General features: G+C 32.7%; 1 protein-coding gene across 1 annotated transcript; it reads right to left on the bottom strand.

The window, feature by feature from the left end:
- Positions 1-5,699: 5,699 nt before the first annotated feature.
- Positions 5,700-10,863, bottom strand: LOC129312462 (50S ribosomal protein L1, chloroplastic-like). The gene is made up of 7 exons (XM_054955095.1): positions 10,456-10,863; positions 9,396-9,572; positions 9,244-9,298; positions 7,766-7,893; positions 7,209-7,292; positions 6,310-6,435; positions 5,700-6,225 (listed from the first exon to the last, which is right to left on the bottom strand). The coding sequence occupies exons 1-7, from the start codon at positions 10,495-10,497 to the stop codon at positions 6,079-6,081; spliced, it is 759 nt and encodes a 252-aa protein (XP_054811070.1). The 5' UTR covers positions 10,498-10,863; the 3' UTR covers positions 5,700-6,078.
- Positions 10,864-12,215: the final 1,352 nt, after the last annotated feature.

Raw genomic sequence — 12,215 nt, 5'->3', positions numbered from 1 at the left:
CCCCTATTTTTAGATCCCTAGTGACCTTACCTCAAAAACCATGGAGAAAACTATGAAGAAAGGTAGAGGAGGAAGTTTTGGAGCCTACCCAAGAGTTTTTTGGATTTTAAGGGCTTCTAAGGGTTGAAAACCTCTAACCCTAGCAAAGCAATGTTGCCTCTTAGGTGTTCTCTTGTCTCCCAATTTTGTTTTTTATTGTTTCATTGTGAACTTTAAATTCTAGAATTAGCTCGATCCATGGTGATGCATGAGCCATCCACTTCAATGTATGGTACAATAGGTCTATTAGTCCTGATGGTTTATATACTGTAAAGCCTAATTTTTACCCATCCAATAGTGCCTAAAATGGCCTATTAGAGGCTTTAATTTAAGTCAAGCTAGACAACCCAGCCTGAATAAGTCTAAAGAATTTTAAAGCTAGGCTTGAGAGTTTAAACGATTTTTTTTATTTCAAGCTTATTTGAGAAGCCTAAATAAACCTAAAGAAATCTAGGCCAAGCTCAAACCCAAATGGGCTTAGCCCAAATACTAGAATTTCCTTTTTTATTATGAATAAAATAATATAAAAATGAAAATATTAATTTTTTAAAGATAAAAATTGAAATTAGATAACAAAATAAAAAGTAAAATAAAATAATATTTTATAATTCAGATATTTAGGCTCGTCCAAATAAGCCTGGAATCTTGAGGATTTGGGTGGACTTGACTATATAAACTTTTTCAATATGGTATGATATTTTAAGTTTGATTCAAATAAGCTTGGCACAAATTAAACCTAACCTAAATAAGCCCGCCTCGCTTTAATTACCAACTCTACCCATCAACACATATAACCTTATCCTAAATCTTAATTAAGGTCCCATAAGATAGATAATCATATGATAATCTTGAATTACCTGAATTGGATTGAATTTAGTATCTTGCCTTTAATTAATTTGACTAATCTCAATTATAATTTTCGGGATGTTACAATTTCAATCTTGCTTTCCGAGTTAGATTAGATTTTAATTCCCGATTGAATTATCAAGATGTTGATATCTTGCGTTCTCCACTTACTAATTCTGAGGTTAAAGATGCTGTCTTTCAACTTCCTAAGGATAGCACTCTAAGTCCTGTTAGATTTCATGCCTTATTCTATTAGAAAAATTGGAACATTGTTCATCATTATATTCTCTCAATGGTCTCCTACTTTTGGCAATTAGGGAACATTCTTAGAGCCCTGAATAAAACTTATATTACCCTTAATCCCATAAGGCAATAATCCTCAGTCTTTGAAGGATTTAAGGCCAATAAGTTTATGCAATGTCTCTTAAAAAATCATTTTCCAAAGTTCTCTATAATTATCTCAAAGCAGTCCTGCCTAAGCTGATCTCACCTTTTCAAAGTGCTTATCTTAAAGGTCGTCTCATCTCAAACAACATTATGTTGGCTGCTGATCTTATACACCAAAATCATATTTCCAAGAATAGTAAAATTGACTTTTCAAGGGCTGTTGACAGAATCTCGTGGACTTTTATTGAAGCTATTCTTCAAAAGATGAGTTTTCTAGATAAAATGGTTAAATTTATCTTGCAATGTGCTTACACTGTTCAATATCATATCAATTTCAATGGCAGGTTGACACCTCCTATTCTACCCTCTAATGGCATAAGGCAGGGAGATTCTCTTTCACCATTTTTATTTATTCTTTCTACAAATATTCTTTCTAGCTTGTTAGTCACTAAGGAAAGTCAAGGTTGCTTGGAGGGGATCAAGATTTCTTCTACTAACCCCTATCCTGTCTCTCATCTTTTATATGCTGATGACTTTGTGTTGTTCTTTAAATGTTCAACGGAAAGTCTGCAGACAGTTTCAGAAATCCTTGGGAAATTTTGTCGCTAGTCGGGTTTAGATATTGATAAGGACAACTCTAGTATTGTTTTTAGTCCTAATACCCCTATTGTATTGCAGCATGAGTTCATTAATACTCTTGGCATTCAATTTGCTTCATTGCTAGCAAAGTATCTTGGCGCTTGGGTTGATATTGGTTGTAACAAATCTCTTATTTACGACCAGTTACTGGAATCCATTGAAAGATTCTGTCTCAAGCCTCACAGCTAACTTTAATTCAATTTGTTTCTTAGCTTCCAACATTTATGTTCTTTCTTGCATTAAAATCATTTAATGGTAATCACAAGAAGATTCATTTAGTTAGTAAGGACTTGCTTTTCCTACCAATTTGTCAAGGTGGTTTAGGAATCAAATCCACTCATCAAGTAGATCTAACACTTATTGGCAAACAGATTTAGAGGGTACTTGAAGCAAAACAAAATTCTTTATTTGGAAATACAATGAAGTTTAAATTTGTTGATGCTGCTAGTGGCTGTAAATTAAAAAACCATATGATCCTGGTTTTGGAAGGGTGTATTGCAAGCAGAAGATATCATTTTTAGGCAATTACAGTGGTAAGTGGGGTATAGTAAAAACATTTCAATTAGTCATTGTCAATGGTGGAAACAAAAAGTAGCGGACAAAGTACATGACAAAGTCAAAAAGCCTAAAGCTAAAAAGTAGTCTAAAGCTATATTGTCTCCTTACTTTTCCATTTTATCAAAAGTAATTTTGTTTTCTTGTAATAATTAGGGTTACTTTTTATCAACAATTAACCATAGTCATATAATCAAAGTTGGAATGCCAACCCTATATAAAGGCTTGTAATCTCTTTAGAAAGACACGGGTGTTCAAAGAAGCTTATTCACTTGCCTTTCTGAATTTCAATTCTCTCTTGTAACTTTTCCCTCTTACTATCAATAAAAGTATTTGTTTGAATATTTCAACATTAGCAAGTATTGAAGATTAAAAGGTATGGCTGAGTAATTTCTTTTTAGGGCTTAAGGGGGGATTATTATCTGGTGCTTAACAAAAGTTTTGAATTTCCGCAATGATTTTGTAAAGGGAATTACTGGTTATGTGTTGCTATGGCTACACCTCCAGTAGGAAATAAAGGAAGGCTGTGCTGTGCTGGTCTGAAGAAAGTGGTTCTGTTAAAGGTCTATAGCCAAACTTGAGAGACTGCCGACTTGTTAATCTCAGTATGAAAGAGGATTGAGAACCTTTCATGTTCTGCTATGACCCGGATCAGTATCGGTCAAACCCTATAGCAATACATAGCCAGCTATTTCAATTATGGCTTCACAGGGATAATGCTTCTCATTTAGTTATCATCAAGGTCTCTGTCCTTCTTGTTCAAAATCCTTCTTGCAGGTACCCTCTAGAGTTGAACACTACTCTAGTCATGAAACTCTAAGATCATAATATTGTTGATAAAATTTTGTCTACTCCTGTCTCCTTCTATGATAAACCAGATCACTTACTATGGTCTACTAGTCCTGATGGTTTATATACTGTGAAGCTGGGTTACAGTAGTTGTTTAGAACCTTCTGGAGTTACTCATTTACCATATCCTTATGGTCTCTTTTTTATCCGGAAGTTGCACTTGCCTCTGAAGTATTTATTATTCATTTGGAAATTAATTCATTTGGCCTTACCTGCTGGTAATGTTCTGCAGAATCATCATCTCAATGTTGCATCTGACTCTGTGTTAGGTTGCTATGGGGATGAATCTCTTGATCATGTTTTCCGTTCTCATCCTTTTACTAGAAGTCTTTGGTTTGGAGCTCTGTCCGTTAGATCTTTGGATATTTCTCATGTTGGTTTGATTTCTTGGTTGTGTTCTGCGCTACCCTCTTTAAACAAGGAAGGATGAAATGATACCATTTTGCAAATCATTATTTTGTTAAATTTAATCTGCCAAAAGAGGAAAGCAACATTTCACAAAGTAGTCATTTCCCATCCTGATAAGTTATTCAAGGATTTTGTTGGCACTGTTCACCATTTCACTAATATTTGTCTATGGCCTTTTTCTATAGGGCAGACTCAATGTCTTCAAGAATTGAATTTGATCGCATTCCTGTGTTCCACTCCCTTATTAATTGTGAGGGATGAAAGATTTGGCTTGAAAAATGTGAAAGACTCAGCTTTTGCCAAGTTTCCATTTGGCAAAAGTCCCGAGAGATACAATCTTTCCTCTAGTAGCAGTCAACTGTAATGGATCCAAGACTTTTTAATCTTACCTGTCTGCATTTGATGTTTTCTTGGATTATCAAGAACAATTTGTTAAGCTCCTCTAGATCCTACCCTCTAATAGTTTGCTATGAGTAGAAATTTTTGTGAACTCTTCAACAAAGATCTTTAATCTTGGATGTTTTTAATTATAATGTTGAATCTCAGATTTAATTACTCTCATTTTGACATGGCTCAAAGGACTATTCGAAAATAATTTGGAAGTGAAATTGGGAGATCAAATCATACCTCAAGTGGAAAAGTTTAGATATTTGGGAGCCATTATTCAAAATGATGGCGAAATCAGTGGAGATATTTCACATAGAATTCAAGCTGGGTGGTTTAATTGGAGAAAAGCTAAAGGAGTTATTTGTGACCGTAAGGTGCCTAATAAACTTAAAGGAAAGTTTTATCGTACTGCTATCAGCCGGCAATGTTATATAGTAGTGAATGCTGGGCTCTAACGGGACAGCAAGAGCATAAAGTTGGAGTAGCAGAGATGAGAATGTTACGATGGATGTGCGGACATACACGTAAAGATAAAATTCGAAATGAGCACATACGTGAAAAAGTGAGGGTGGCACCTATTGAGGAAAAAATGGTAGAAAATCGGTTGAGATGGTTTGGGCATGTACAAAGAAGACCAAGGGAGGCACCAGTGAGAAGAGTGGAACATATAACTTTGAGTCCGATTAAGAGAGGTAGAGGAAGGCCTAAGAGAACACTCTTGGAAGTTGTTGAACGTGATCTCTTAATTAATAATATTTCTAAAAGCTTAATAAATGATAGAGCACAATGGCGTCTTGCAATCCATGTAGCCGACCCTACCTAGTGGGATAAAGGCTTGTTGTTGTTGTTGTTGTTGTTGACATGGCTCAAAGGCCTACATTGTTGTAAAACACCTTTTTACTTTTTCTTAACATATTGGCTAAAGTATACTTTTAATCTTTTAATTTTATACAATATCTCATTTCAGTCATATTGGCTAAAGTATACTTTTAATCTTTTAATTTTATACAATATCTCATTTCAGTCATTTAATTTTATAAAGTACATCTTCAGTTCTTTAATTTTAACATTATTAATTTTATCACAAAAAAATTTTAAATTAAATTTTTAAATATTGACAAAATATTATCAAATGTTAACTTATTAAGTTTAATTTTTTAAAAATAACAATGTGTGGTGTAAAAAATAATCATTTGAAATTAACGATGTCAAAGTTAAATAATTAAAAACATATTTTATAAAATCAAGTAATTAAATTAAAATTTTATATAAAATTAGAGGATTAAAATTAAGTTTTAGCAAAATTATAAAACAGAGACAGTATATCAGTTTTATTTTTAAAAAATTGCATTTCCCATTGGAGTTTCCGCCAATCCCTCATCCAAGTCATGTACATCATATAGAGAGAAGGGACGCTAATCTACAAAGCGTTAATACTCGAGGATATAACCAACAGGATTATTTACAGTTCTTGTTTTCCTGTTTCAAACTTGTTATATATCAAAAATGCATATTTTCCGCAAATTAGCAAAATTATATCGACAGTTCAACAGAAGAAAAATTGCATAGTTCAATCCAGAAACGTTCAATTGCCACCAACAAAAACCAAGCTTGTGCTTTCAGGCTTTATTTGAAAATAATAATAATAATAAGTCATTCGGATAGCCTAGTAAATAGAAGCTGAAGCATCTGATCAAAACCTATATATAGAAAGATTAAAAACATAAAAATGCCATAAAAAAGAAAATTCACTAAATACAAGATTATTCTCCTCTGGGGTCAGCACACTATTGGAGCCAGATTTCAGCCTAGATATAGCCACCAAAAGGTCGTCTTCTTGTCCTTCCCTGGGCTCTATGTCACTTTTCAAACCATCTTTTGACTAATTAGATATTTGGCGCAGGATCGAACAGAGGCCACACCCCAGAGAACTGATTAAAACGAAGCAAGCGAGCATTTACAGGTGGCCTAACTTTTGATATCAGATGGAAGCTTGTAATCCAGCAACTCTTCCATGATTAACCAAACACAATGTCCCCTTCGTGATGCGCATAGACGTGCACTTTTCCAGTGCACACCTTGGACACCAGGTGGTTTGTTTGCTTCCATTGATTCCTGAAATATTATGACAATCAATCAAATTCAAAACCACATTTGTGAGTAAATGCATAGGCACAAGCAGCTCAGGTTAGAACGTACTACTGCAGCAGCGAACTTCATGAATATGTCCTCTTCCGAAAAGTCAGCACCTCCGACAGGCAAATGCAGAGTTCCAGTTTTATCGGCCTTGTATTCGATCCTTCCGAGCTTGAATTCTGTTATAGCCTGAAAAAAGGAGTAAGGAACTCTGATTAAGTAAATGCATTTGAAAATAAAAGGGACTTGCTTCTTTGTCACGAGCAGAAAATTCTCAGCCCTCAAAAGTTCTCTACCATGCCCAAGGATACTCTCCATTTTAAGTGGAAAAGCCAACCATTTCTACAAATTCTAACCTTTAGGAAGGGTTTGGATTGGTGGCTTTGAATTTAAATTTTAGATAATATAAAAAATTTTAAATTCAAAGGCAGTGAAAAAAGGGGATTTGGGAAATGAAAACAGGAAGAGAACAAGAGTTAAAGTGACTAGTACAGATAATGGAAGTGTAAGGAAGATTTAAAATTACATGAGAATTATAATACAATAAAATATGGATTTGGATTTAGATTTATATATTTTTAGGATCCAAATCCAAATCTAAATCCAAAAGCAACATTAGTTAATTTAAAATTGTACCATCCTCATCTGTTAAGAATGGTTTTTTATTTTCAACAAAAATCTAGACTGTTTAATCAATTGGACAGCAAGAAATACTTCAAAATGAGTCATTTTCCCACCTAGAATAGAGAGAATCCAGACTTCTCTCCCACATCTCCATTTAAAAGAACAGACAGAAAATATAATTTGATGGGGCAAGTATGTTTAATTGTGTAGACATTGGTTTTGGGGAAGAAGGGGGTCAGGGAGAAATTGAAAAGCTACAAATAGTTTTTCAAGTTCAAATAGAAAATGTGTTTCTTATAGAAAGTGCTTGTAAACCATAGAAAAGTGGATAAAAATACCTGAAGAATATTGGCTGTCACAGTACCATTTCTTACAGTAGGCATCAGGTCCCTTGGCCTCAGGATCATCCCTAGATCAGCAACCTGGTACAAGCATGATTGAAGATTTAAATGGGAAAAAAAAAACCACCTCTAAATAATGCATACAGAATTACCAACCATTCAATCTAGGGAGAAATGTTATAAATGTAATGAAAAACGGCTTATATTACATTACAAAATTAACTTTAACCCCATACTAAGGTCTTGTTAGTTATTACAATATAGTTTGAAGCAGATAAGCATCTCATCACAAGCTTTTTTATATTGAAAACAAGAGTCAATTGGGTTTATCTCATATCATGTCACCAAGCAGAAGAAGAATTTTTAACCTCCAAATGAGTGGATTTCAACAAAAATTGTTAATAATTCAACCAGCTAGCAACCATTCAGATTACTTATTGAAAATTCAAGGCAACATTATTTCCTGGGTTCTTTGAATACTGACAATAAACAGGAAACAATTTAAAAAACAAAAATTGAAGTAAAAGTTTAGCATTGGCAAGAAAAAGCAACACCTTAGGCATCATATCTGGAGAAGCAATTAATTTATCAAATTCCATGAATCCTCCTTTTATCTGTTCTATAAGGTCCTCTCCACCTACAAAATCTGCCCCTGCATTTTTTGCTTCATCCAACTGTAAACCTAGAACAATAAACTTTAAATTATGAGTGGCAATAAGGCTGGTTGGAAATAATAGGATTATATTATGATCGGTAGCATAATTGATCTTTTCCCTTTTCATTTTTATTCGATAGCTAAAACAGAAAACCCAGGCCTTATCAACAAATTATTAATATTGACGCTCACACAACCCATTTTACCATAATACCATACATGATAGATGTGTAGCATCGAGATCACTATTTGCAATTATGTTTTGAGAAATTATTAGAAGCATTAAAATCTATTCTATGTTTGTTTTAACAGGGATAATCATGAATCCTGAACAGCAGGTCAGGAATACTTACTTTAATCTATATGAAGAAATTGTTTTTCAATAACTTCCATTTTCTTGTTCATTTTCCCACTCCAGACTTCTAGAAAAGTTAGACCTAGTCATATTGATTTAATACAAAACTGTAACTTAAATTAACCTACATAATGAAGAAAAAACATTATGGTAAATGCTATGAATAAAAAATGAAAATGGGTAGAATATGACCACCCATTACAGTCTACGTTATCTAAATAGGCAAATTGACCTTTATTTTTTTCTTGAATAAGTTAAATGGACCGCATTTATTTAAGCAGTTTATGTTACCTCAAGTCAGTACTGTGATGCACACTGAAAAATGTCAGAGAAGAAAAATGCCTATTCAGGATGAAATCACCGACAAGTATGTAGAAATATTCAACTATTTAATGTTTCAGAAATATGAATCAGAAGGTCTTGATCTAAATTATTGTTAAGTTCCTTAGCTTACAATTATCATAAATTCAAAATTATAATAATAACTAATCCAAGGGCTTATAAAACTAAGCAAGTTAACCCTCTTCGGTTTCAATTAGACAAGTATCACAAATGTTCCCTACGGAAAAAAAGAAGATTAGAAATGCACACGCACACAATTCCCAGAAAACGAACTATTGGAGAGGTCTTAGTAGAATGTAATTATTTAACAATAATTATGTAAGTTAGTAAAAGGCTTCATCCCGAATATATATATATATATATATATGCAGGCAGTATGTCAGTATCTTTTATCTGCTTAATGTTTTAGAGAATTCCCAAATATCCAGAATAGTATGAACTTTAAGCACATTGTGACAAGAGGCTTTCATACATGCTCATTTATAATTTTTCCCCCTTTTGGAAAGACAGCATAGAAGACAACAAATTGTCCACCACATAGGCAAAAAAACATCATTCACATAAGTTTACATAATGAATACGGTTATTTTTTATATAGCCTTTGTAAAATAAAATATGTCTTTGTTTGATATTGGAAATTTGAATTAATCAGAAGAAAAAATGATCCACAGCATGAGTACCTTGAGCAAGAACAGCCACCTTGACAGACTTTCCAGTTCCCTTGGGTAAATTTACCTATTAAGATCGGATAAAAGTCAGAAAATTTATGTGTTACTGCTGTATTTATAAGAAGTTTATAATAACAAAATCAAGCAAAGAGCAGAAGACTCACTGTTGCTGTTAATTGTTGATCATAATATTTAGGGTCAATGTTGAAACGAAAATGGGCTTTTATTTTTCCTAAGAATTTTGTATCTGCTGGTGTTAGCATAAACATAGCTGATTTTAGACCATACTCCGTCATCATATCCCTCTGTCTTTGAATCTCTATGAACCTCTTCAATCTCAGCTGGTGAGACAACAAAAAAACATTTAGCCTTTGAAACTCAATGAAACAACAAACACCTGAACTTAAAAGAGAACATAAACGACATTTAGATCATTTTGGCAACCAGCGGAAATCAAGTAAGTATGTAAGTTTCAAAAAAAACAAAAATCAAAATAAATATTTGCATTGACTGTGACTCTGAGATAAACGTAAGAACCACCAAAAAATATACAAGTGTCTATTTCCACTTCTAGTTGACAAGTGAACATGTACAATCACCATTGCATAATACAGATGGGTATAAATCTTAGACCTTAATTAAAAGGGGGAAACAGAACATGAGAATAAATAACTTCTGAACCCCCATGATTCATTGAGAATAGCACATAAGTAAAGCCCAGCCGTATGACATTCTATAAGATTAAACCAAAACTGTGGGTAAATAATAATGAAACTGAAAGTAAGAATCTATAAAGAAGGCACCGCATGACCCTGTACTACTTTTCTTTCGGCAGATGATAAATGACAGTACTGAGGTGAAAGTTTAAGACCTACAAACTACTCAGATCCCTCAACACTAAACTGCACCAACTGGCTATCTGAATGTGTGATGACGATGCTTTGAAATTGCATATTCATCCCGATTCCATGATAGCAAGTTTTACAGTTAAATTACGAAACAATAATCATAATTTACCACAAAAGGGAATAAATATGAATCGACGGAATTCGGATCCAAATATTAAAGAAGAAAGCAATACGAAATAAGCCATATTGAATAATAAAGGGGAAAAGGCATTAGGCATGCATTTTCTTCATAAAGAGACACTAGATTCTGAAACTGATATCCCTGAGTAACAAAAAAAACACCTATACAAAGCAAAATCCAATAATTTATGCATACCTTGTGCCTTATGTGAGTTGGCAATGCAGCCATCCCTTTCATAGTCTTGGGTTTAGTCACAGCATTCGCGGCGGACAGGCCACCACTCTCAGCAACCTTGGCCTCCGTCGCGAAAGAAGCCAAAACGACATGGGAAACCCTAGAATCAGCTTCCTTCTGCAATTTTACGTCGATCCATTTGCAGGAGATCCTCGCTCTAGACTTCAAACGCAATGGAAAAGAGAGAAATTTCTAGACAAGGGTTGAGGATTGAAGGAGGAAAGCGAGGGAGTGAGGTCTTGGGCATGTACAGAGGAAGTGGGAGGAGTGAGCATAAGAGACGAATGCGTGGCACAAGAAGCCATTCGAGGATCTTTTCTGGAAGCGAGGCTTCGGCTCACTGGCTATCAATATAAAAGAGAGATAAGAAGAATAAGACGTGGGTTCTAGTTTCTATGGTCCTGCGTTCTTCATTTATTTATATTCTCAGTAAATTTTACAAAAATAAAAAAGGTGAAATTTAATCGCCACAATAATTTAAAATTAAAATCACATCCATCCTCTTTTCACGGAGTAAATATATCATGCATAATAACTCTAAAAAATTAAAATGAAACCAGAAATGACTCAACAAACTCAAAAAGTATGAGTTCATGAAAATATTAGGATTCTTTTATATTTTTATGGTTATTTCATTAGAATTATATATTTTTATTTACATATGAATATTTATAATATTAATGTAATAAAATATATTTAGAATATATTTTTAGTTAATTAAGATTTAATGTATTTTTTATAATAAGAAAAAAATCCTAACGGCTTAATGTGATTTTCTTATCATTATGTTTTAAGGATTATGTTATATTTTTTTCTTTTTAAATAAATATACATAGGTTTTTATAAATAATCCTAACTGCCTCTTGTCTGTTTGACCTTTGAATGATTCAATAAATTAAGTAAGATGCATATTTTTCTCAACCTCCCCTCTTTTTATCTCCTCTCTTGCCATTCTCTTTCTCTTGCGTAGACTAATTCATTTCGTTCTTAAAAGAGTTTAATTATATAGGTGAAATACTATAAGTTACTAGCATGTCCATTTCTATTTATAAATTATCTTTTAAAAATTTTTATATTATTATTTACTATAAGTTATTTTAGAAAATCTATATGAAGCAATTGATATGATTTTCCAAAAACTATTGACTAATTATGAGTTATTTTTAATTAACCTCTTGATTTATGTGATTTTATCAGAGGTAGCTTATAAATAGAATGTAGAAAATATATTGAATGGGGGTTTTAAAAATTAGATATACCCTTTTAAATGCTATCAAAAACAACTTAGGAACTAGGCAAAGTTTAAAAATACTTATTGGGAATATTTTTCTTAGAATTTTTTTTTTTTTTGGCATCTTATTATAAAGCACTTGATATGATTTATTGGTATGAATACTGTTAACGAACTATGAACTAATTTAACTAACTTCCTTGGTTTACGAGATTTTGTTACAGATAACTTATAGGGAGATTAAAGGGATATATTGCATGGATATTTGAAAAATAAATAAATAAATATATCCTCTTCAATGCTATAAAAAACAACTTAAGTCAAAGGAAAAATAACTCATTATGAATATTTTTATTAGAATTACTTTTTCAGTTTCTTATTATGAATATTTTTAGATTATTTTTAAATGCTTATTCAAAACTCAATTTTTTTCTTCTTTATACATTAATCTTTATACATTAATGCATTGTTATAGACATGTCTGCTTGAT

Source organism: Prosopis cineraria, unplaced genomic scaffold (assembly GCF_029017545.1).
Source record: "Prosopis cineraria cultivar Desert tree isolate PC_DT_omini unplaced genomic scaffold, ASM2901754v1 PC6, whole genome shotgun sequence".
NCBI classification, from domain to species: domain Eukaryota; kingdom Viridiplantae; phylum Streptophyta; class Magnoliopsida; order Fabales; family Fabaceae; genus Prosopis; species Prosopis cineraria.
The sequence above is the reverse complement of the archived record's forward strand: the minus strand, read 5'-3'. Positions and strand labels throughout refer to the sequence as shown.

Coding starts and splice junctions, on each gene's coding strand:
- LOC129312462 (XM_054955095.1), bottom strand. CDS start 10,497: ATGAAAGGGATGGCTGCATTGCCAACTCACATAAGGCACAAG. Junction 9,299..9,395: donor ATCAACAATTAACAGCAACA/GTGAGTCTTCTG, acceptor CGATCTTAATAG/GTAAATTTACCCAAGGGAAC. Junction 6,226..6,309: donor TGAAGTTCGCTGCTGCAGTA/GTACGTTCTAAC, acceptor ATAATATTTCAG/GAATCAATGGAAGCAAACAA.